At 33.9% G+C, this 21,446-nt stretch overlaps 1 protein-coding gene across 2 annotated transcripts in view; it reads left to right on the forward strand.

Moving 5' to 3' along the window:
• acap3a (ArfGAP with coiled-coil, ankyrin repeat and PH domains 3a) overlaps window positions 1-18,731 on the forward strand; it is a 74,690-nt gene extending 55,959 nt beyond the window's left edge. The window contains exons 11-26 of one of the 2 annotated variants that reach the window (XM_058764091.1): window positions 3,903-4,015; window positions 5,158-5,209; window positions 5,709-5,809; window positions 5,903-6,014; window positions 6,875-7,083; window positions 9,512-9,581; window positions 9,695-9,789; window positions 9,877-10,094; window positions 10,285-10,386; window positions 11,190-11,291; window positions 11,399-11,619; window positions 11,725-11,834; window positions 12,528-12,638; window positions 13,191-13,252; window positions 17,794-17,896; window positions 18,021-18,731. In XM_058764091.1, coding sequence (XP_058620074.1) covers window positions 3,903-4,015; window positions 5,158-5,209; window positions 5,709-5,809; window positions 5,903-6,014; window positions 6,875-7,083; window positions 9,512-9,581; window positions 9,695-9,789; window positions 9,877-10,094; window positions 10,285-10,386; window positions 11,190-11,291; window positions 11,399-11,619; window positions 11,725-11,834; window positions 12,528-12,638; window positions 13,191-13,252; window positions 17,794-17,896; window positions 18,021-18,027 — 1,788 coding nt within the window. In that variant the 3' untranslated portion in view covers window positions 18,028-18,731. The remainder of the gene's footprint in view (window positions 1-3,902; window positions 4,016-5,157; window positions 5,210-5,708; window positions 5,810-5,902; window positions 6,015-6,874; window positions 7,084-9,511; window positions 9,582-9,694; window positions 9,790-9,876; window positions 10,095-10,284; window positions 10,387-11,189; window positions 11,292-11,398; window positions 11,620-11,724; window positions 11,835-12,527; window positions 12,639-13,190; window positions 13,253-17,793; window positions 17,897-18,020) is intronic. The other variant, XM_058764092.1, reaches the window with a different exon arrangement.
• The last annotated feature ends 2,715 nt before the right edge of the window (window positions 18,732-21,446 follow it).

Raw genomic sequence — 21,446 nt, forward strand, 5'->3', positions numbered from 1 at the left:
AAAATACATGTTTACAGTTTGTTACATAATATTTAATATTATTAAAGAAAGTTATTATATTTGTTTTATATAATTTTATATTTATTTATATATTAATTTTATATAACATATTTTTAAATATTTACATATAATTGAATGACATTTCTAACTATTTGCATGTACATAATTTGTTTGCAGTTTATAATTATAATATTTATTAGTATTTAAGTTATTATATTTGTTGTTTTTATATTTTATGTATTTTTATATATTTGTTTTATATAATATTATTTTTTTATATTTAAATATAGTTTAATGACATTTCTTTGCTTGTACATAATCTGTTTGCTGTTTGTTATAATAGTATTTAATATTATTAAAGAAAGTTGTTATAAAGTCTCATCAGAAGTGGCTGCGTGGTGATTCCTGTGGGCCGGCAGCTGTATGGTAATGAGCTTTATCTCAGGCAGCGGGCAGCAGTGGGCAGCAGTGGGCAGGTGGAATCGCACATGATCTACTCTGCTGAAGCTCCAGCTGACTGTGAGAGCTGCCAGGCTGCATGACTCACTCACAGAGCTGCATTGACTGCATGCTCGATTGGGCTGCGCACCCGTTTAGTTGAGCTCAGCTGCTTCTTGGGGATGCAATGATTTTAAAATACATAAAACATTTAAGGATGAAGATCTTTGGCAGGTTGGACTTCACTTTGGTGAGTTGGTGCATTAATGCAGTTGGTTGTTCTCTATAGAATTTGTAACTAAATAGAATATAGTAGTAAAAAAACTAAAAATAGTTTCCTTTTCGGGATTTTTACCTATTAATCTTTCATTTTCTTTTGAATATTCCTACAATATAATGGAATGCATCATTACAAATGTATTTCTAAATAGCCCATGTAGACTGTTCTTTTATATTCACAATCTGTCCTATATGTTAGATTGTGTGTGAGTTAAAGTATATTACATATAACAGTACTATTATATTATATTATACTTAATATATGATTGTGTAATATTATATTGTTGATTTTTTTGTATAGTTTTGTGCATATAAAATGGATGAATTATAGAATTTATACACAAAATGCACATCTATCTATAATATATAAATGCACAAAACTACAGAAAATTATTATATATAATCTTTATTTTTATAATTAATTTTTCTTACTTTATATATTATTATATTATGCATTTTATATGGCATTTTCTCATTTTTACTGTACATTTATAGCCATCTCTCTCTCTCTCTCTCTCTCTCTCTTTCTATTTACATATATATTTTACTTAATTGTTCTACTTTTTTAATAGATTTAAAGGTATGGGAGCCTAACTGCATTACATCCATGTGTATCTAAGTGTGTGGGAACATGCAAAAGCAGCAGAGGGAGTGAAAGGGAGGGTGTTTCTGTACCATTCAGAACTTGAGTGAATCATTTAGTCTCTGGCTGTAAGGAAGCACAAGTGAATGGATGTGAATGTTTGAACAGTCACCCTGCTGAGGATTTGGGTAAAATGAGTGACTATAAATAAGCCTTATTGTCACAACCAGTTTAAGCAGAAGAAAAGACTAGAGCTTTACGTTTTCTGAAGCTAATGTGCAAATGCTGAAGTGCTGTGGGGGTTTGCTAAGTGGATACTGGTGTATTCTGGGTGGTGTTTGCTTTTATTTCTTACGTGATTATATTAAACAGCAGTGTCTCACGTATTTAATCAGGGAACTTGGAATGAAGTTGCGCAATCTCGTTTAAAATGCAAGAGCGCAGTGTTTGTGTTCAAAGAGCTCTTTCAGAAGAAGGTCCATTCCTGCTGCTGAAGTGTTGAAGCAGCTTTATCTTGAGGTCTTCAGAGGGTTCATGAGAGGCCAGAACGCTTTGAAATTTTTGACAATGCCGCCACAGACAGATAGGAAGCTGAAGGCTGAGACTTTTCAAGGATGTTTGTTTGGGTTGTGAAATGATCTAGTTATGAAGACGTGATTAATGACTCTTGATCTCTAATCAGTGCAGTTTACAACACGTGCTGACAAAAGTTTGGTGTAGGGTTTACTTTTCAACAGTTTTTGCTCAGAAATTGCTGGTAAATTTCAAGTTTCACATTGGATTAAATGGGACATTTTTAAGTATAAAAACTGAAATTATATTTTCTTTTAAAATATACTCAAAGTCTTTATTTGCAACTTCGAAAAATAGTTTTTTACAGTGCAGTTTTGATTGTAATGCTCAAGTTGCTCTTTCTACTACATATTTCTCTCAAGTATCAACTTTCTTTAATGTTTCTCCTAAAATTACTCATAAATAGACACAAATAAGGCAATTGTTGACATACAATAAGAGTAAAGAGCTGTAAAATGAATGTGGATAGCAGCTACACTACTAAGATTTTTTTTTTTAAATGTTTTTGAAATAAGTAACTTTTTTCTTTTTCTTTTTTTCTTTATGTAATTTATTTGTGTGTTTCTGAATTTTCAGTATCATTACTCCAGTTTTCAGTGTCACATGACCTTTCAGAAATCATTCTAATATGCTGATTTGCTGCCCAGTTGTTGTTAGGTATTATTGTTGCTTAATATTTAATAATGATTCTTATGACTTTCAATGTTGAAAACTGTTTTTGCTGCAAAATATTTTTGTGGAAACCAATTTTGGGTGCATTTTTTTCAGGATTTTTTTGATAAATAGAAATTTAAATGAGCAAAATTTATTTGAAATAGAAATCATAACATAAATTAATCATAAATATTTTATCGTAACATAAAATATTAATCTCTCTCTCTCTCTCTCTCATTTGAGCATTTGAATGGTACAGTATCACGATTTCCACAAAAATATTAAGCAGCACAACTGTCTTCAACATTGATAATAATCAGAAATGTTACTTGAGCAGCAAATCAGCTCATTAAAATGATTTCTGAAGGATCATGTGACACTGAAGACTGGAATAATAATGCTGAACATTCAGATTTGCGTCACAGGAATAAATTACGTTTGTAAATATATTTAAAAAGAAAATGGTTATTTTAAATTGTAATAATTTAATCAAATGTTGATCAAATAAATGCCACCTAGATAAGAATAAGAGACAGAAGCGTTAAAAATCTTAATTATTCCCAACTTTTGGCCAGTAGTTAATGTCATTTAGTATCAGAGGAATTTAAAAGTTAATGAGTTCATATTAAGATCTCTGACATTTAATTGCATACTTTGGTTTTTTAGTAAATCTGAGCACAGTTTGAGGCGGTTGAGATCTTTTCTGAAACTCTAGAGGAGACATTAGGGGCTGTTTTTCTCAGAAGACCTTTCATTTTGCTCTTTGTTGAACTTCTCATTCAATACTGTACATTTATTAAAGTCTTTCCCCTGGAATTACTTCCGACTGGAGCTTTCGACATCTCGTTGAGTCTATAATGGTATAGCATTAAGCACATGTGATGGCTAAAGTGTTATCCCGGCTGACAGCGTGTCATTCCTCCACTCAGAGGTAATCAATATAAATGACCTGAGTGGAGGAGGTTGTTGCCATTAGGACCTCCTGTGATGATTCAGGGCTGAGAGCATTGAGTGTGCTGCTGAAACAGGAAGAGGGCCATTATTGTGAGTGGTGAGTGTGAATATGTGAAGCTCTTCGGTGGTAATCGGTTGGATATGCTCAGATGCTTACGCAACCGCTTGCGTCATCGTCAAAAAGCTCTGGTGGGACATCTGAGAGCGTTGGATGAGTCACTCCTAGTGTGTGTTGTAGATACATAGAGAGAACGTGTTGTGCATGAATTTGTTCATCTGCTCCACTTACAGCCTCCTGTTTAATAATGAAGCATTATCACAGACAGAATGTAATGTATTTTGTTGCATTGGTGGTTTAGGCTTATTTCATGTATATGGCCGTCACTCTTTTCTAACGCTCCTCTATTGTTTTGTCATTCAGGACTTTGCGTATGACGACCCAAAGTTGGAGTTTAACGTGGATGCGCCCAATGGATTGGTGATGGAGGGCTATCTGTTTAAAAGGGCCAGTAACGCCTTCAAAACATGGAATAGGTAGGTTAAATTTGGTTAACGGCAGATATTCAGAGTTTGGTGGAACCAAATGTAACGTGTAGTGTTGGATGTAATTTGATTAATGAAATTTGCTCATTAAAATGTATCTGCCATAGTAAATCCAATAAAGCTTGATCATGAATCTGAATATTCATGGTTTGCTTTAAATCAGGCATGCAACTAGGTTAGGAATGCAACAATATGCAAATAAAAAATCTGAATTATTCAGGGTAGGACTGATGTTTTGCATAAAAATTCAGGCTTGATAGCCTACTGATATTATTTTAGTGTTATAGATTCTATACATTCTATGGTATTTTGTCTAGACAAATAAAAAAATTAAAGAGTCATTTTAAATTCTACAAGTGAATTTTGGCTTCGTAACATTAAAGTATGGTAAGAAAAATTAATAATTTTGAGACTTGATTACAATCAACAGTGTTATTGAATTATTTATTATTCTTTTTTTTTTTTATTGTTATTTATTAAACAATTGTGTTATTGAATTATTTAAAATTATATTTTTTAAAGAATAACTGTGAGTCAGCTAATGACAGTAAAAATAATATAAAAGTAAAAACTGAGGAAGTGAGCATGAACTATTAAATATCCAATATCGATATCCATAAAAAATCTCTAATATTAATAATTTTTGTATTGTTATTATGAAAATTATTTATTTCAATTATTATTAATTAAACAATTGTGTTATGGAATTACAGTTTAACTTTGACTTAGATGACAATAAAGGTAATAAAAGTAAAAACTGGGGAAATGACTTAAGGTTTTTTTTATAATAAATAAAAAGAAACCAAGTAAATAGAAAAGAAAAAGAATAGAGAACGCTAGTGTTAAAGGGTCAAATATATATAAATATTTGTATGTGTGTATATATATATGTATTATATATGTGTGTGTGTGTATATATATATATATATATAAAACATTTAAACCATTAAAACCATTAAAAATCCCTAATATCTGTCAATAATCATAGTAACAATATATCATTATAAAAAGTAAAATTGTGTATTATTTAACATTTTTGAAACGTAGCATGCCAATGATTAGTTATTAATAAAAAAGTAATTAGTAACTAATTCCTTGTCTCTTATATCGCTGTATTGCTTCTTTTTTTTCAGGCGCTGGTTCTCCATCCAAAACAGCCAGCTGGTGTATCAGAAGAAACTAAAGGTGAGTTCAAATCAGCATTTAGTAAGTGGACACATTAGTCACAGTGGTTTAGACAGGTTAAGTCATCTGTCTTTGATTTTAATGAGCAGCTTCATTATACAGTACCTAGAGAGAATGCACTGAGTTTGTGTCAACAACATGCATCAGCAGAATTCTTCAGCTCACAATCAATGCTGGTGAATCTTCACCTCACAGGTCACTGAGCTGTTAGATACAGCAGTTGTAGTTTAGCCAAGCAGCATATCTCCAGAGCACTCAGTCTTTTTAAAGATAACAAACTCGTTCCCCGACAAATCAATGCATGCACACAGCACTGCCCGCTCTTCATCTGTTTGGAGAACGTCCATTTATTTCAGTCGAAATGCTTGCTCAGGCAATCCGCTAAATTACTGTGACGCAGTGCTGTTTAATGCACTTCAGAGTGAAACAGGTTTATTTAGAGTGCTTTTCTTCAAGTCAGCACATTTACAGCCTTACTGAAGCGTCTTCTCCTCCATAGGATTCGCTGACGGTTGTTGTGGAGGACTTGAGGCTCTGTTCTGTCAAACCTTGCGAGGACATCGAGAGGAGGTTCTGTTTTGAAGTCGTGTCGCCTACCAAGTGAGTAAAGCTCAAACTTTAGATTACAGTATAAAAAAGACTCTTGGAGCTGTATAACTAGTAGTAATTGTGTTGTATGGATGTGTATTGTAGGAGCTGTATGCTACAGGCAGAGTCAGAGAAACTCCGGCAGGCCTGGATCCAGGCGGTTCAAGCCAGCATCGCCTCGGCGTACAGAGAGAGTCCAGACAATTATTACATTGAGGTTTGTACAATCTACATGCTAAATCACTATAACAAAGGATGAGCATTGGTTGGATCAGTTTAAAAAAATAAACTCAATTAAGCATGTGTAATATCCCTGTTTTTTTTTTCTACTTTATGACGATATTCGATAGAACTGGCTTGTAAGAGTGTATTTTTTCCAGTGCAAGCTTTTCTCACTATTGTTGGGTAGATTCAAAATGCAAATAAAATACAGCAAAAAATCATTAAATGTATTATGTTTAATTAATTTACATTTTAATAATAAAACGGTACAGAATGATTTACAAGTAAACCATTAATTGAGTGTTTTTAACTAATTCCTTAAAATAATAATCATTAGGCTTCAATAAAAATAATATTTTTAAAACAATATTGAAAATATTAATTATTGTTGTTGTTATTATTACTGTTAGTAATAATAACAATAATAAAAACGTTATCATCATTATTATTATGCAATTTTATGCAAAATCGTTTTGCTAAAGACAAAAGACAACAGACTATAATAATTCTAATAATAATAATATTTTGTATAATAATAATTTTATTATTGTTATGGTTATTGTTATTATTACATTTTATGTATACTTAATATTTCATCCAATAATGAAAAGTATAGATAACAGTTAATTCTATGTAACAGTTCTATAGTGTGAAAGTTCTGATTCAAGTAACTGAAAAATCCAAATTATTTAAAAATATAACGAAATAAAGAATAATTTTTTGCAAACCTTTTTGATGAGCACAAATGAATCAGCAAGTCTGTCATAATTGTTGCTACTAATATTTAAAGCTTATATGTTCTATTTTCCCCCAAATAACTCCTAATAATGTGCTGATTTGTGCGTCCGTCTGCAGCGTTTGGACCGGACCGCTTCTCCCTCCATCAGCAGTATAGACTCAGCAAATGAGCCCCGAGAGCGCAGTGGCAGGGGCGAGAGCATTCTGCAGCGTATCCTGTGTCTGCCGGGGAACCAGCAGTGCTGTGACTGTGGGCAGGCCGACCCGCGCTGGGCCAGCATCAATCTGGGCGTCCTGCTCTGCATCGAGTGCTCTGGCATTCACAGGTAAGGCATGGAAAAGATCGTAATCATGATCCATTACACCAAAAGAGAAGGTCTGTGATGTGTTTAGTTTGTCCTGTGACCAGCCACAGTAAACACAGTCGGGTTTCCTAATTGGATTAGGTCAGATTTGATTCTCTCATTAGTCAGAGGCAAGCCAGCGACCGTAGGGCTGTCAGGACAAGAGAGAAGGTCAGCGACTGCGCTTACTTTCCTCCAGACACACAGTGATGAATACCAAGGCATGAACATAATAATAATAATAATAATACATTTGATTATTATTTGCAATTTATGAAAAATAGTTTTACAATGGAAATGGTAGAATTATAATAACCTAATAACAATAATAATACTATTTAATGTTTTATTATTATAAAATGTTATTGACATTAATAATAAAAATGATTAGTATTATTATTAGAAAATCATGCAAAATTGTTGTGCAATGAAAATGGTAGAATAATAATATTCTAATAATAATATTTAAAATATGTTGTTAAAGTAAAATATTATTATTATTATTATTATTATTATTATTATTATTATTATTAAATGGTTGAATAATATTAATATCAATAATATTGTTAGCAATTTATGCAAAATTATTTTGTAATGGAAATGGTAGAATAATCTAATAATAATTCAAATCAATATTTCAGCATATGTTGTTATTATGATTATTATTAAATTGTTGAATAATATTAGTAATAGTATTAACATTTTTATTCCTTTTTTTTTTACTTTAAAACTAATTATTATTGTTGTTGTTGTTATTATGATTATTATTATTATTCATCCATTCCCATTGCAAAACAGTTTTGCATAAATTATGATGTTTGTGCATACTTAATATTTCATCCAATAATAAAAAGTAGAGGTCTTAGTAGATTGTAATTAAAATTTGACAGTATTTGTTGTTTCTTGCACCAAAAACAGTGGTTAACGTGACCATTTTCCACCCTTTCTTGAACTTTGCTCGATTTTAAAAGAGCAAGTAAAGTATTAATTTTTGCATAATATGACCCCTTTTAGGAGTTTATGAGATATGATAACCTTTCGACCTACTGAATATCAGATTCTGTTTCGAAACACGAAGCTCTTCCTGACGCCACACCCCCTCACTTTGAGCTCACTGGGGTGTTTTGCTCCAGACAGTGTGGCTCACTATGACACAGTCTTCACCCGTTCTAACTAGGTTGCCTGGAAACGTGCTGATCTAGTGGGCAGAATGCACATTTACATGACAGTGTTGTGTAGTGATGTCAGCCGTCGCCGTGCTGCTCTCCTCAGCTTGAGTGGGAAACATCTTGCTTGAATTGTTAGTGAATGGTGGGAGTTTGAAACACTTTCAGCAGCTCAGATCAGAAACCTTTCTCAAGTTTACAATCAGAGATTGACTGATGCTGCTGTTTTATGCCTGATAGAATACTGTTTATTTTTGTTTGTGTCTTTGTGTCCTCTAATAGATCCAGTATGCAAAACACGAAAAAATAACCATCATTATCATCCCCATTATCATTATTAATGGAATTTTATATATGCAAAATTATTTAATAAATAAGAATTATAAAAACAACATCCATCATTATCTTTATTTATGCAATTGTATTTATGCAAAAATGTTTAATAAGTAGTACAACGAATAATAACAACAAGCATAACAAGGATTTATTAATCATAATTCCAAATCAAACTTAGGAGTCATTAATATTAATTTCTAATTGATTTGTCTGATAAATCTGGCATTGTGTATTACAAGTATTGTCGGTTTTTGATCAATTGTTTCTTCTTCTTTTGTAAAATAAAATTGTGAAAAATTGGTAAATATTTATAATAATTAATAATAACAATAACCAATGTTATTATCGTCACTCTTATTTATGTAGTTTTATTTATGTAGTATTTATTTAATAATGTTAATAACAATGAATAATAATAATAATAATGACAACCATCATATCATCATTAATGACATTTGTAATAATAATAATAATAATAATTCTAATATACTAAAATTATTATTATTGTCATCGTTGTTGTGGTTGTTGAACTCTTTTTATTATATTTAACTATTGAACTATTTTTATAAAATTTAACAATTTTGCATAAATATAGTTAGCTAAATAACTACAATGATGGTAATGAGTGTTGTTGTTATGAATTTTTTTTTTTGCAGTCGAAATGGTTGCAAATGTTTTGTTTTGTTTGTTTCTTTTTTTTAGGTTGTGTGTACATTAATTTTGCATTATGTCAGCAGCATTGCACATATAATTTGAGGAGAAAACAATCCCAAAATATCACAAATTAAAAGATGAGAGAAATGTACATGAAATTATTGTCCAATAATGAAACATTTTGAAAGTAACATAAAATTGTGCATTTGTGTTGTACAACAAACCAACAAAATAAATTTTCCATCTTTTCACAGGAGTTTGGGAGTACATTGTTCAAAGGTCCGTTCTCTCACCCTGGACTCATGGGAACCAGAGTTACTAAAGGTCTGCTCAAACATCCAAATAGTTTTCCTCCTAATCTCTCTTGGATGACCTTTCACTGTGACATGAGCAAACACGCTCTGACAATAACTGCCCTCTGTTCTGTTGCAATGCAGCTGATGTGTGAACTAGGAAACAGTATCATCAACCACATCTATGAAGGCAGCTGTGAAGAGCAGGGCCTGAAGAAACCGGGACCCAGCAGCTCCAGGTGAGTGATGAAGGACATGGACACAAGTGGCTCTTTTTCTGTGGATCTGAATGTCGAGGGATTAATTGCTGCCTTGATTTTTTTAAGGCAAGAAAAGGAGGCCTGGATCAAAGCAAAGTATGTTGAGAAGAAGTTCCTGAAGAAGATGATGACGGGTGAAGTTCTGGTCAACGGCGGGAGAAAATCTGAGCGGCGATGGAACCCCAGGAAATGCAGGAGGCATAACAGTGCCACCACCGTCCCCAAAACACACCGCAAATACAGACAGGAGCCGGGCAGTGCGTCTCCTGCAACCCTTTCCTCAGGTAGTCAATAATTTTTTTTAATTAGCTGTGCATGAAAGTACCATGCTTGTACCATGTTTTTTGGGCTTTACTGTGCTGATAATACAATGGTATTGTGTAAATTGCTATAATAGATGTGTTAAATGGTTAAAGTTTTAAAAAAGTGACATTTTCGTCTCTCTCCACGCCCCCCCCCCCCTCCAACTTTAAGCAACCGCTGCTCTGGAGAGAAAGTTCAGACGGGAATCCCTCTTTTGCCCGGATGAGTTGGACACCCTCTTTTCATATTTTGACACTGGTTCAGGGCCTCGCAGTAAGTATTATATTCTGGCAAAAAAAAAGTTTGCTTCCACACTTTTAATTTAATTGCTTTGTCTTTTATATACTTTTGTTGCTCTTTTTTGTTGTTGCTTGTTCTTTTTTTGCTGTTTTGTTTTGCTTTACTTTGTTTTTTCTTTACTTTTGTGATCTTGCTTTATTTTACTTAGCTTTGTTTTTGCATGCTCTTGTTGTCTTGTCTTGTTTTGCTTTGATTTATTTTTGTTTACTCTTGAGGTTTTGCTTTGTTAATTAGCTTTGTTTTCATTTTCTTTGTTATTTTATACTTTTGTTTTTTATTTTTGCTTTGTTTTTGTTTACGTTTGTTGATTTTGTGTTTTGCTCTGCATTGTTTTTGTTTACTTTTGTTGTTTTTTGTTTGGTTTGGGGTTTTGTTTTGTTTTGCCTTGCTTTTTCTATTTGTTTACTTTCGTGAGATTGCTTTATTTTAATTTACTTTGTTTTTGCGTTTACATGTTTTGCTTTGTTTTTGTTTACTTTTGTAGTTTTGTTTACTTTTGTGTAGTGTTATTTTGTTTAGATTTGTTTTGTATCTACTTTTGTTGTTCAGTGTTTTTTGTTTTTTTTTTGCTTGATTTGTTGTTTACTTGTTTTGCTTTGAATTTTGCTTTGTTTTTTGTTGTTTTGATCTATTTTGTGCTTTGTTGCTTTGTTTTTTTTGTGCAATTTCATATAGTTGTGTAGCTGTGACGCATAGTTTCATCATTTTTGCCGTCAGTGCACATTGGCTGTTATTGGCGCTCTAGAGTGTAATGTGCCTTTGGTGGGCTTGTGTTGGTCCTGCAGGTCTGAGCAGTGACAGTGGGTTAGGTGGCAGTACTGATGGCAGCACTGACGTCTTGGTCTTTGAGTCTGTGGTGGACAGTGTCACAGAAGAGGGTGAGTGAACCACTGTGTGACTTGATGATGTTAACCAAGTGTTCATTTTCCATATTGACTGTTGAAGCAGATGGATCATTTGTTCCATGTGTTTTTGTAATGTTCAGAGTGTGAGGTTTCTGAAGACTCCAGTAATGAGGCTGAACTAGAGCCGGAGGCGTCAGATCCAGAGGATCTGAGAGAACTGGATCCTGGAGCATTACTCTATAAGGCCTGTCAGGCACGAAATCTGCCCGTCATGGCTGAAGCTCTGGCACATGGAGCTGATGTCAACTCAGTGAATGAAGAGGACGAGGGGAAAAGCCCCCTTATTCAGGCTGTGATTGGAGTGAGTCATTATAAAAATATTCAGATGCATTGCACATGCACATATTAACAGTAACCTGCCATTTTGTGGTAGTAAAGCTTTAATCCTCTGGTTTTCAACATTCAGGGTTCCTTGATAGCCTGCGAGTTTCTGCTCCAAAATGGTGCAGATGTCAACCAAAGAGATCACAGGGGAAGAGGCCCGCTGCATCACGCCACATATTTAGGTCACACTGGGTAAGTGCATGCTTAGTAACTCTTGAGTAACTCTAATAAAACAGATTTTCAGATGCCTTTTGCTGTCTTTTGGTGCGTTGTAATGTCAAAGAGATTGTATACAAGTTAAACGGACATGAATGTCACCACAAATTCATAATTACGAGCAGGAAACTGGATTTTCTTTAAGCCCAGAGTTTCTGAGTTGTGGGTGTGCCAATGAGAAATATCAATTTAAAAAATATATTGATTTAAAAAAATATTGTTGAACTTCATGCAGAAATAATACTTCATCTTGCTCCAACCAAAGTTATTTGAATGCACCCGATGTTGTAATTACAACCTCCCAACCCATAAAATACAAACTTCCCAGGAGGACTTGTCATACTTTTATTATATATTGGAATACTGAATATTTATTATATTTATGTACTGTGTTGTTTACAAGGTACTCCAAGACATTTGAAAGAATACCATGGTTTTACATTGGTATATGTCCAACAAACATGTTATGACGATGCATACCCAATAAAACTAAAATGGTAATATCATGATAAGATATCCAAAAAATATGGTAACACAATGATACTTCTGGTATTTATTTTTAAGTTCTCAGTTGCAGTAGCATTTTAGCAGGTCTGTTACTGTGTATGCAGCTTTGCATCAAATTTGAATCTTTTCTACAACTGTATTTTCTTTATCATGTGTTTCCAGTCAAGTTTGTTTGTTCCTGAAACGAGGAGCGACCCAGAACGATGGTGATGAGGATGGCCAGGACCCACTGAGCATAGCAGTTCAAGCCGCTAACGCTGACATAGTTACTCTGTAAGTGTAAAAAATTCCTATGTATGTGTATTTGTTTTACCCAGAGAATATTTACACTATCGTTCAAAGGTTTGGAGTCAGAAAGATTGTTTTATCAAAGAATTTAGTCCTGTTATTCAGCAAGGATGCACTATATTGATCAAACGTGTCAAATAAATACTGTAATTTTGAACTTTATAATCATCAAGTAATCCTGAAAGAACACAACATTTCCACCAAATCTATTAAGCAGCACAACAGCAAATCATCATATCAGACACTAAAGACTGGATTAATGATGCTGAAAATTCAGCTTTGCATCACAGGAATAAATTGCATCTTAAAACATATTAAAATATAAAAGTGTTATTTTAAATTGGAATAATATTTCACAATATTACTGTTTTTACTGTATTTTTGATCAAATAAATGCAGCCTTGGTGAGCAAAAGAGACTTTCAAAAACGTGAAAAATCTTACTGACCCCATACTTTTGAATGGTAGTGTATGTAAGAAATTGGACAAAGTTTGATTCCAAATCAAACCTCTCTTTGTTTCTTTTCTCTCTCGACAGGTTACGTCTAGCACGTATGAACGAGGAGATGCGTGAGTCGGAGGGTCCGTTCGGTCAGCCAGGTCAATATTCTAGCAGCAGTCCCACAGAGCAGCAGTATAAGAAATGCATCCAAGAGTTTATCTGTCTCAACATAGCCGAGTGCTAGAGAGTGTAGCGCTTTTTCCCATCATTCCCACCAAGAACTGCCAAGTATTTATGTGTTTATCTGTACAGATGGGCCAGTCTTGCTGGGAATTCCAGCTTCAGGTGATTTTAAATGGTTGCTATCTGGTCAGAGTTGAACCAAGGTGGTTGATTTGGTGAACTTCCAGTCAAGTTTAACCTAACTTTTCTCAAACTGGTTAGGGCTGGTTAACCATGTCCCAGATCTGGTTACCTAGCTTGACCACTTCACATGCTGCAGATTAGTCACATGATTGACTGGCCTAGCGAACAGTGGTGCTACTCATTTCAAGACAGTTTTTATATAATGAAGGTTACCTGTGATTGAGGTAATTGTGGTGGTATTGTCTAAATACCGATTACACAGACTATTGCACTCACTGATCTTACAGAGCCCTTACCAGTGTATCTAAACCGTTTGATGAACTAACCTTCAGCGTTAGCTTCTATACACACGCCTGGCTGCACTTTCACTCTCCACTTACACTTCAAACAGTATTATACAGTATGTTAGGCAGCTGTCCATCTATTCTAACAGTGTTCTTCTAGTGGCATTTTTGTACACTTGGTTTAAACGGGGATCGGGTGCTTAAAACTGTGTTTTGTGCTTGCAAACGCATGAGGGAGAGTGGGTTCAAAAACTGTGATTTATTATATGTCATAAATGTATAAAATGTCTAATCCACTAATCTACTAACTGAAATTGTGATTTTTGTCGACTGAAACGCCACTGTTATGCACTTTTTCTTAACTCCAGTCGTTTTTGTTCGCTTTTTTTGGATGATGGTGTAGAACAGGGTTCCTCAAATCCAATCCACTGCAGAGTGTAGCTCCAACCCTGATCAAACTCACCTGTCTGTGATTTTCTAATGATCCTGAAGACACTGATTAGCATGTTCAGGTGTGTTTGATTAGGGTTACAGCTAAAGTCTGCAGGGAAGTGGATCTCGTGGGCCTGATTTGAGGATCCCTGGTGTAGAAAATGCCTCAAACTGGATTTTTATGCTTTTCTTGAGTACCGCCCAGAGCAATAGTGCAATGATACAACATGATTTTTTTTTTGTACTGTGGTAACAGATTGTATTTTTGTAATTTAATATACTTGTGACTTTTACCGTTCACAACCAAACTCCAGTTTAGACTCCAGTTCGATTACTGGGTGTTAAAATCAACAATTACCGTTTAAATGTTTGGGGTCAGTACGATAACTTATACTCATCAAGGCTGCATTTATTTGATCAAAAATACAGTAAAAAATAGTAGTAATGTGAAATATTAGTACAGTTTAATGTAACTGTTTTGTATTTTAATATATTTTAACACGTACTTTATTCCTGTGATGCGAAGCTGAATTTTCAGCATCATTACTCCAGTCTTCAGTGTCTCATGATGCTTCAGAAATCATTCTAATATGCTGATTCGGAGATTTCTTGTTATTATCAATGTTGGAAATAGTTCATATTTTTGTGGAAACATTGATGCATTTTTTGATTAATAGAAAGTTTAAAAGAACAGCATTTATTTAAAAAAGAAATCTTTTATAACATATTTTATAAAATATCTTTTACTGTCACCTATGATCAATTTGATGCATCCTCGCTGAATAAAAGTATTAATTTCTTTAAAAACAAATCATACTGACCCAAAACCTAAACTGTTGTGTATGTTACTATATAATGCGGTAATTTTATTTTTAATTGTTATTTTGTGTTATCTTCAGTGCATTGATTGCTGTTGCTCTGGTCTGTTTGGTTTCCTGCTGCTTTTTGTTCTTTATGAATCTGTGCGTGTAAATGAATTCTCATAATACAGTCTCAACGTCACACTACACCAACACTTAAGGATAAAGGATGAACTCCCATGATATAAATATTAAATATTGGATGACATCGTAAGCAAGTTAACACATGATTTCATATACACTGTATTAATTCCTGGGAGTCATAAATACAGTATATTCAGTATAGACATGTTCTCATGTTGTGACTCAGATGTCTTTAACACTAGATCCCAACCAAAGACCATAATCAAAAACTGCACTTGTTGAGAGAAAATTCATCTAGAAATGTGTTGTCTGTAGTTCGTGAACAGGCTAGAGTACTGTAAAGTTTTCCCCGACGTGTTTGGGGTGAAAGGTCATTGGTTGGTGTGTCATCTGTGTCTTGCTGGCCAATGAAATCGTAGCACTTTCTGTTTAACATGAACTACTTTTTTTTTTGTTTTTTTTTGTGAATATCAAATCAGTATGATTCCCGAAGTGACAAATAAATGAAATTTTGTGAACAATGCAGCCAAAGGGGCACCAATATTTAAAAAAAAAAAAAAAAAAAATGCTGTATAACCAGATGTGTTCTAGATGGTGGCTGTAGCACATAACCTCTTTTATTGCTTGCTTTCATATTTCTGCTTTTCTTTTCATGTTGGTGTCATTTGTAAAATATGTCTGAATATTGTATAACTGAACTTACTTCTGTAAATTAGAACCTCTGCAACTTCTGTTTTTCTTTTTGCTCTTCGTTTCTGCCCTTTTATCTGTTCTCTCCTCCTAAACGGAAAAGAATCATGACAATAAATGAAACGTGACTGAAGTACTAACTGCTTGTGCTTGCCTTCACTTCTCCTGCCTCTTTCTTCTCTGTAGTGCTTTGCTGTGTTAGTGTGCAGTATTATATAACCATCTGCATTAACTCAACTTACTGATTTTGCTGCTGGAAGTAAATTCAGTTTTTCTTTTGAGATCCAATATGAAGATTTTTAGCCCTCAAATTCTGTGACTCTGATACGCTACATTTAAAATACTAATATTCATTTTGATTAAAATGTTCCTCTGACTTACTGTTCAAAAGTTTGAGGGTTGGTAAAAAAAATGTTTTAATGTTTTTTAAAGGCTTTTATGCTCACGCAAGGCTGCATTTATTTGATAAAAAATGCTGAAAATCAGTAATGTGAAATTTTATTACAATTTAAAAATAGCCGTTTTTTTGTTTGAATGTATTTTAAAATGTAATTTATTTGTGTGATACAAAGCTGAATTTTCAGCATCATTACTCAAGTCTTCAGCGTCACATGATCCTTTAGAAATCATTCTAATATGTGACCCTGGACCACAAAACCAGTCTTAAGTCGCTGGGGTATATTTGTAGCAATAGCCAAAAATATATTGTATGGGTCAAAATTATCCATTTTTCTTTTATGCCAAAAATCATTAGGATATTAAGTAAAGATCATGTTCCATGAAGATATTTAGTGAATTTCCTACCGTAAATATATCAAAACTTAATTTTTGATCAGTAATATGCAGAGCTAAGAACTTAATTTGGACAACTTTAAAGGCGATTTTCTCAGTATTTTGATTTTTTTGCACCCTTAGATTCCAGATTTTCAAATAGTTGTATCTCAGCCAAATATTGTCCAATCCTAACAAACCATACATCAATGGAAACTTATTTATTCAGCTTTCAGATGATGTAGAAATCTAAATTTCGAAAAATTGACACTTAAGACTGGTTTTGTGGTCCAGGGTCACATATGCTGGTTTACATTTATTGTCAATGTTGAAAACAGTTATGCCGCCTAATATTTTTGTGAAAAGTTTCATATTTGATCAATTTACTGCATCCTTGCTGAATAAAAGTTTTTTTTTTTAAATCTTACTGTCCCCCAAAATTTTAAACAATAGTGTATTATTATTATTATTATCAAACATATAGTGCATTTTAATATTTATTTGAAAAGATGTCAGTTCAATTGCACTAACTGTAATCAAATCTAGCTTTTAAAGGAATATTCGAGGTTAAAAAGAAAATAGTTAGAAAATAGTTTACCTTGTAAAATAACTAAAAATGCAACTGGTTTACGGTTTTCCTATAGACTTTCATTGTAAGTTTATAGAATTCAATAGAGCTTCTATTTAAAGAGGAATGTGACAGAACTCAAACTTTTATCTTTCTTTCAATGGTTGTTTTGCAGACACTAGTCAGTACGCATGAGCACCCATCCTGGGAATACAGGGACAGTCTCCTCATTGTAAATCAAGCATGAGAAATTCACACAGTTTAGCAAAGTGTTCAAACCCACTCTTTGTCCCCTTCAAAGTTTCAGTTGTTACCATGGTTACCCAGACAGTACAAAGACCGTATACGGCACAAGAAGTCTCATTTTCATAGGGTTGCTTTATAGAGCCATTTCTGTCCCTTAAATTCTAACTCTAAATCTCTGAAGTGCATTGAAACTCACTGAAAACACTGTTATTGTAATAGACTGGACCCCCTTACTTTGGCATTCAGAGACCTGCTTTTGCATTAATAAAGCTTCTAACATAAGAGTACTATTTACCATCTTTTTATATCGATTTTATACAAAAGCATCCATTCATATTACGGTTGCATTTTAGGAGTTATATGTACAGTCACATTAACTGTGTTTGATCCCATTTTAGGTGACACCACGTACCTGGACATTTTCCGTGAGTTTTCCCATATGGCATCCCACAATCCTGAGAAGCTGAAACGGAGGAGTGTTCACTTCCGTCACTCCTTCAGGTAGTTAGATGATATCCATTAGGCATCTGTAAAATAAATGTAAAAAAAAAAAAATTATGTGTGTGTATATACATATATATATTGTATCAATTATAATATGTTTTTCTTTTCTTTTTTTATCTAGAGTGTGACAGATCAAGCTCAGATTTAAACTTTGGACACCAATCAAGCTGGAGCAGAAGACACTTTGACTAGCTGATATCATAAGTGTGATGAAGATGAGTGTGAAAGACTTTAAATGATAATTATGGTCATGTTGAATGTTTGCAATGAATGTAATGCTATTTTTGTATCTTTATGGGGTCAGCTGGACTTATCCCCAGTGTTTTGTGTCACTTTTCTTCATTTGTATTCTCCCTCTTTTAGCCATAGCAGTAAAAGGCACTTAATGAGGCACTAAATGTCAAAACATCTGCAATTTATGGTTTCATGTCTTTTAAACATATAATCCAAAAACCATGCATGAATGCTTTCTCATTTTTCATTTCATTTCAATACTATTACAAGCATCACTATTATCCTCTATAATGAAACATATCCAGCGCTGATCGTTTTTTTCTGTTTTTAAAGCAGTTGAAATAATAAGGAAATTGTGTTTGGAGAATCTGCAGTGATTTTGTCTGTTGCTGTAGTGATGAATGTACTGTTTTGTATCGACTATGCTGGTGTAGTCTATATATTTTATCTGTACAGCCACTTATAAATCATTGCAAATTCAAATGCAGATATTGTATTGTTTTTTTAGATGCAAATTGATAATATATCATAAAATGATGGTATTTTGTTAAAAATGCAAAAACATTGAGTGGATCTTTTGTTGTGGGAAATAAATATATCTCCAAAAATCTGTTGGTTTTCTTGGGTTCATAAAAAATGGAACTGTTCAGGTGTTATGAGAGCCCAGGTTTCTCTGATAGTGGCCTTCAGCTCATCTGCATTGTTGGGTCTGGTGTCTCTCATCTTCCTCTTGACAATACCCCACAGATTCTCTATGGGGTTCAGGTCAGGTGAGTTTGCTGGCCAATTAAGAACAGGGATACCATGGTCCTTAAACCAGATACTGGTTGCTTTGGCACTGTGTGCAAGTGCCAAGTCCTGTTGGAAAATGAAATCTGCATCTCCATAAAGTTGGTCAGCAGCAGGAAGCATGAAGTGCTCTAAAATTTCCTGGTAGATGGCTGCGTTGACTGTGGACTTCAGAAAACACAGTGGACCAACACCAGCAGATGACATGGCACCCCAAACCATCACTGAGTGTGGAAACTTTACACTGGACTTCAAGCAACATGGATTCTGTGCCTCTCCACTCTTCCTCCAGACTCTGGGACCCTGATTTCCAAAGGAAATGCAAAATTTACTTTCATCTGAAAAGAGGACTTTGGAGCACTGAGCAACAGTCCAGTTCTTTTTCTCCACAGCCCAGGTAAGATGCTTCTGACGTTGTCTCTGGTTCAGAAGTGGCTTGGTAGCCCTTTTCCTGAAGACGTCTGAGCGTGGTGACTCTTGATGCACTGACTCCAGCTTCAGTTCTCTCCTTGTGAAGCTCTCCCAAGTGTTTGAATCAGCTTTGCTTGACTGTATTCTCAAGCTTGCGGTCATCCCTGTTGCTTGTGCACCTTTTCCTACCCAAATTCTTCCTTCCTGTCAACTTTGCATTTAATATGCTTTGATACAGCACTCTGTAAACAGCCACACCTTTCAGTAATGACCTTCTGTGACTTACCCTCTTTGTGGAGGGTGTCAATGTTCGTCTTCTGGGTCATTGTGAAGTCAGCAGTCTTCCCCATTATTGTGGTTTCAAAGAACAAGAGATACCCAGAATTTATACTGTAGGGATGGTCATTAATTGAAACTCAAATGTAAATATTCTAATATTTTGAGATACTGATTTTTGACTTTCATGAGCTGTAAGCTCTAATCATCAAAATTAAAAGAAATAAACATTTGAAATATATCAGTCTGTGTGTAATGAATGAATATAATATATAAGTTTCACTTTTTTAATGGAATTAGTGAAATAAATCAACTTTTTGATGATATTCTAATTATATGACCAGCACCTGTAAATGTCTCAAAAATGATTTTCCGCAGACAGTTTCATGTATTTCTGCTGAAGACAAAATGAGTTTGGACAAGTCATTGGACGGATAAGAAGGACTGAGAGTTACCTTACATTCAGGTGTCCAAATGAAGTTAAGTTTTGCATTTCAACTATTCCAGACGAATGAATCAGTCTTATGAGCCAGCTCTTTGTAGGGAATCAAAAACATGCAGTGAGATAACAGTAGTCGATTCCCAAAAGAATCACTCGTTTGTGAACTGGTTCTTTATAGTGAATTAAAAAAGTACAGTTCGACAAGTATAAACCGATTCCTCGAAACGAATGACTCTTGTGAGTCGGTTCTTAAAGTGAATCAAAAACATAAAGTTGTCCATTCTCCGAACCAATTACCGTATTGACCCGAATATAAGACGATGTTTTTTTCTTGGAAATGCATCTAAAAAATGCGGTCGTCTTATATTCAGGGTCTAGACTTTGACATGTCAATAATACACCCACAACAATAGGTGGCGCCAAAAACACATAAAACGAGTGTGCCATGAAATATGTAATGTAATGTGTGTTTTAAAGATCTTGAGTGAAAACAAAAGAAAAAGAAAAGCTTACAGCGGCAGAGTCGTGACTGTCATGTTAGCCTGATGGGACCAAACTAGACAGTACCCAGATTAGAAGACTACAATAAGATTTCACTTCTACTCTTAATAAAATTTTGGTAGGCTAATATGAGATGGATAGCCTAAATGTTATATAATTCAGATGGGCTACCTGTTATTTTTATGGTATATCAAAAAGTGTATATTTTTCAATGTCATTGTTGGTACATTTTACCAGTATTTACCATACTTCAAAAAAAATAAAAAATAAAAATAGGAAAAATATGCAATATGAAAATAATTTAAGAAAAAATGTGTTTTGCAGAGAGAGAGAGAAAAAAAACAAGATTTGGTTTTCAAAAAGCCATTTTCCAAAAGGTACATCTGGAAAAAGGGGGTCGTCTTATAATCAGGGTCGTCTTATATTCAGGTCAATACGGTACTTTTATGAGCCGGTTCGTTACAGTGAATCATGAACACACAGTCTGATTCCTGACCGAATGACTCTAATGAGTCGGTTCTTTTTTGTGAATCATAAACATGCATGACGACGAGTACAGTCCGATTCCCGAACGAATGACTCGGTCGGTTTAGAGACCAAAATCACTGTAGTTACTGACTGCTACACATTATGTATAATTAATGTTTTATATAAATAAATTAATACATTTATTATGTATTAATACATAATTTTAATTATAATTATAATTAATACATTGTTATATGTTGATGAAAGTATTATTCGGCGACATACTGCATACAATGACGTACAAATGCTTTACTTATTTCAAACATTTAATTTAAAAAATCTCACTGCAGCTCGCTCAGTTCGCTCGTCCGTCTAATATCCGACATTTATTTTGAAAGGCAGCCGAACGCTTTTCAGAACTTTTAT

Source organism: Onychostoma macrolepis, chromosome 23 (genome assembly GCF_012432095.1).
Source record: "Onychostoma macrolepis isolate SWU-2019 chromosome 23, ASM1243209v1, whole genome shotgun sequence".
Lineage (NCBI taxonomy): Eukaryota > Metazoa > Chordata > Actinopteri > Cypriniformes > Cyprinidae > Onychostoma > Onychostoma macrolepis.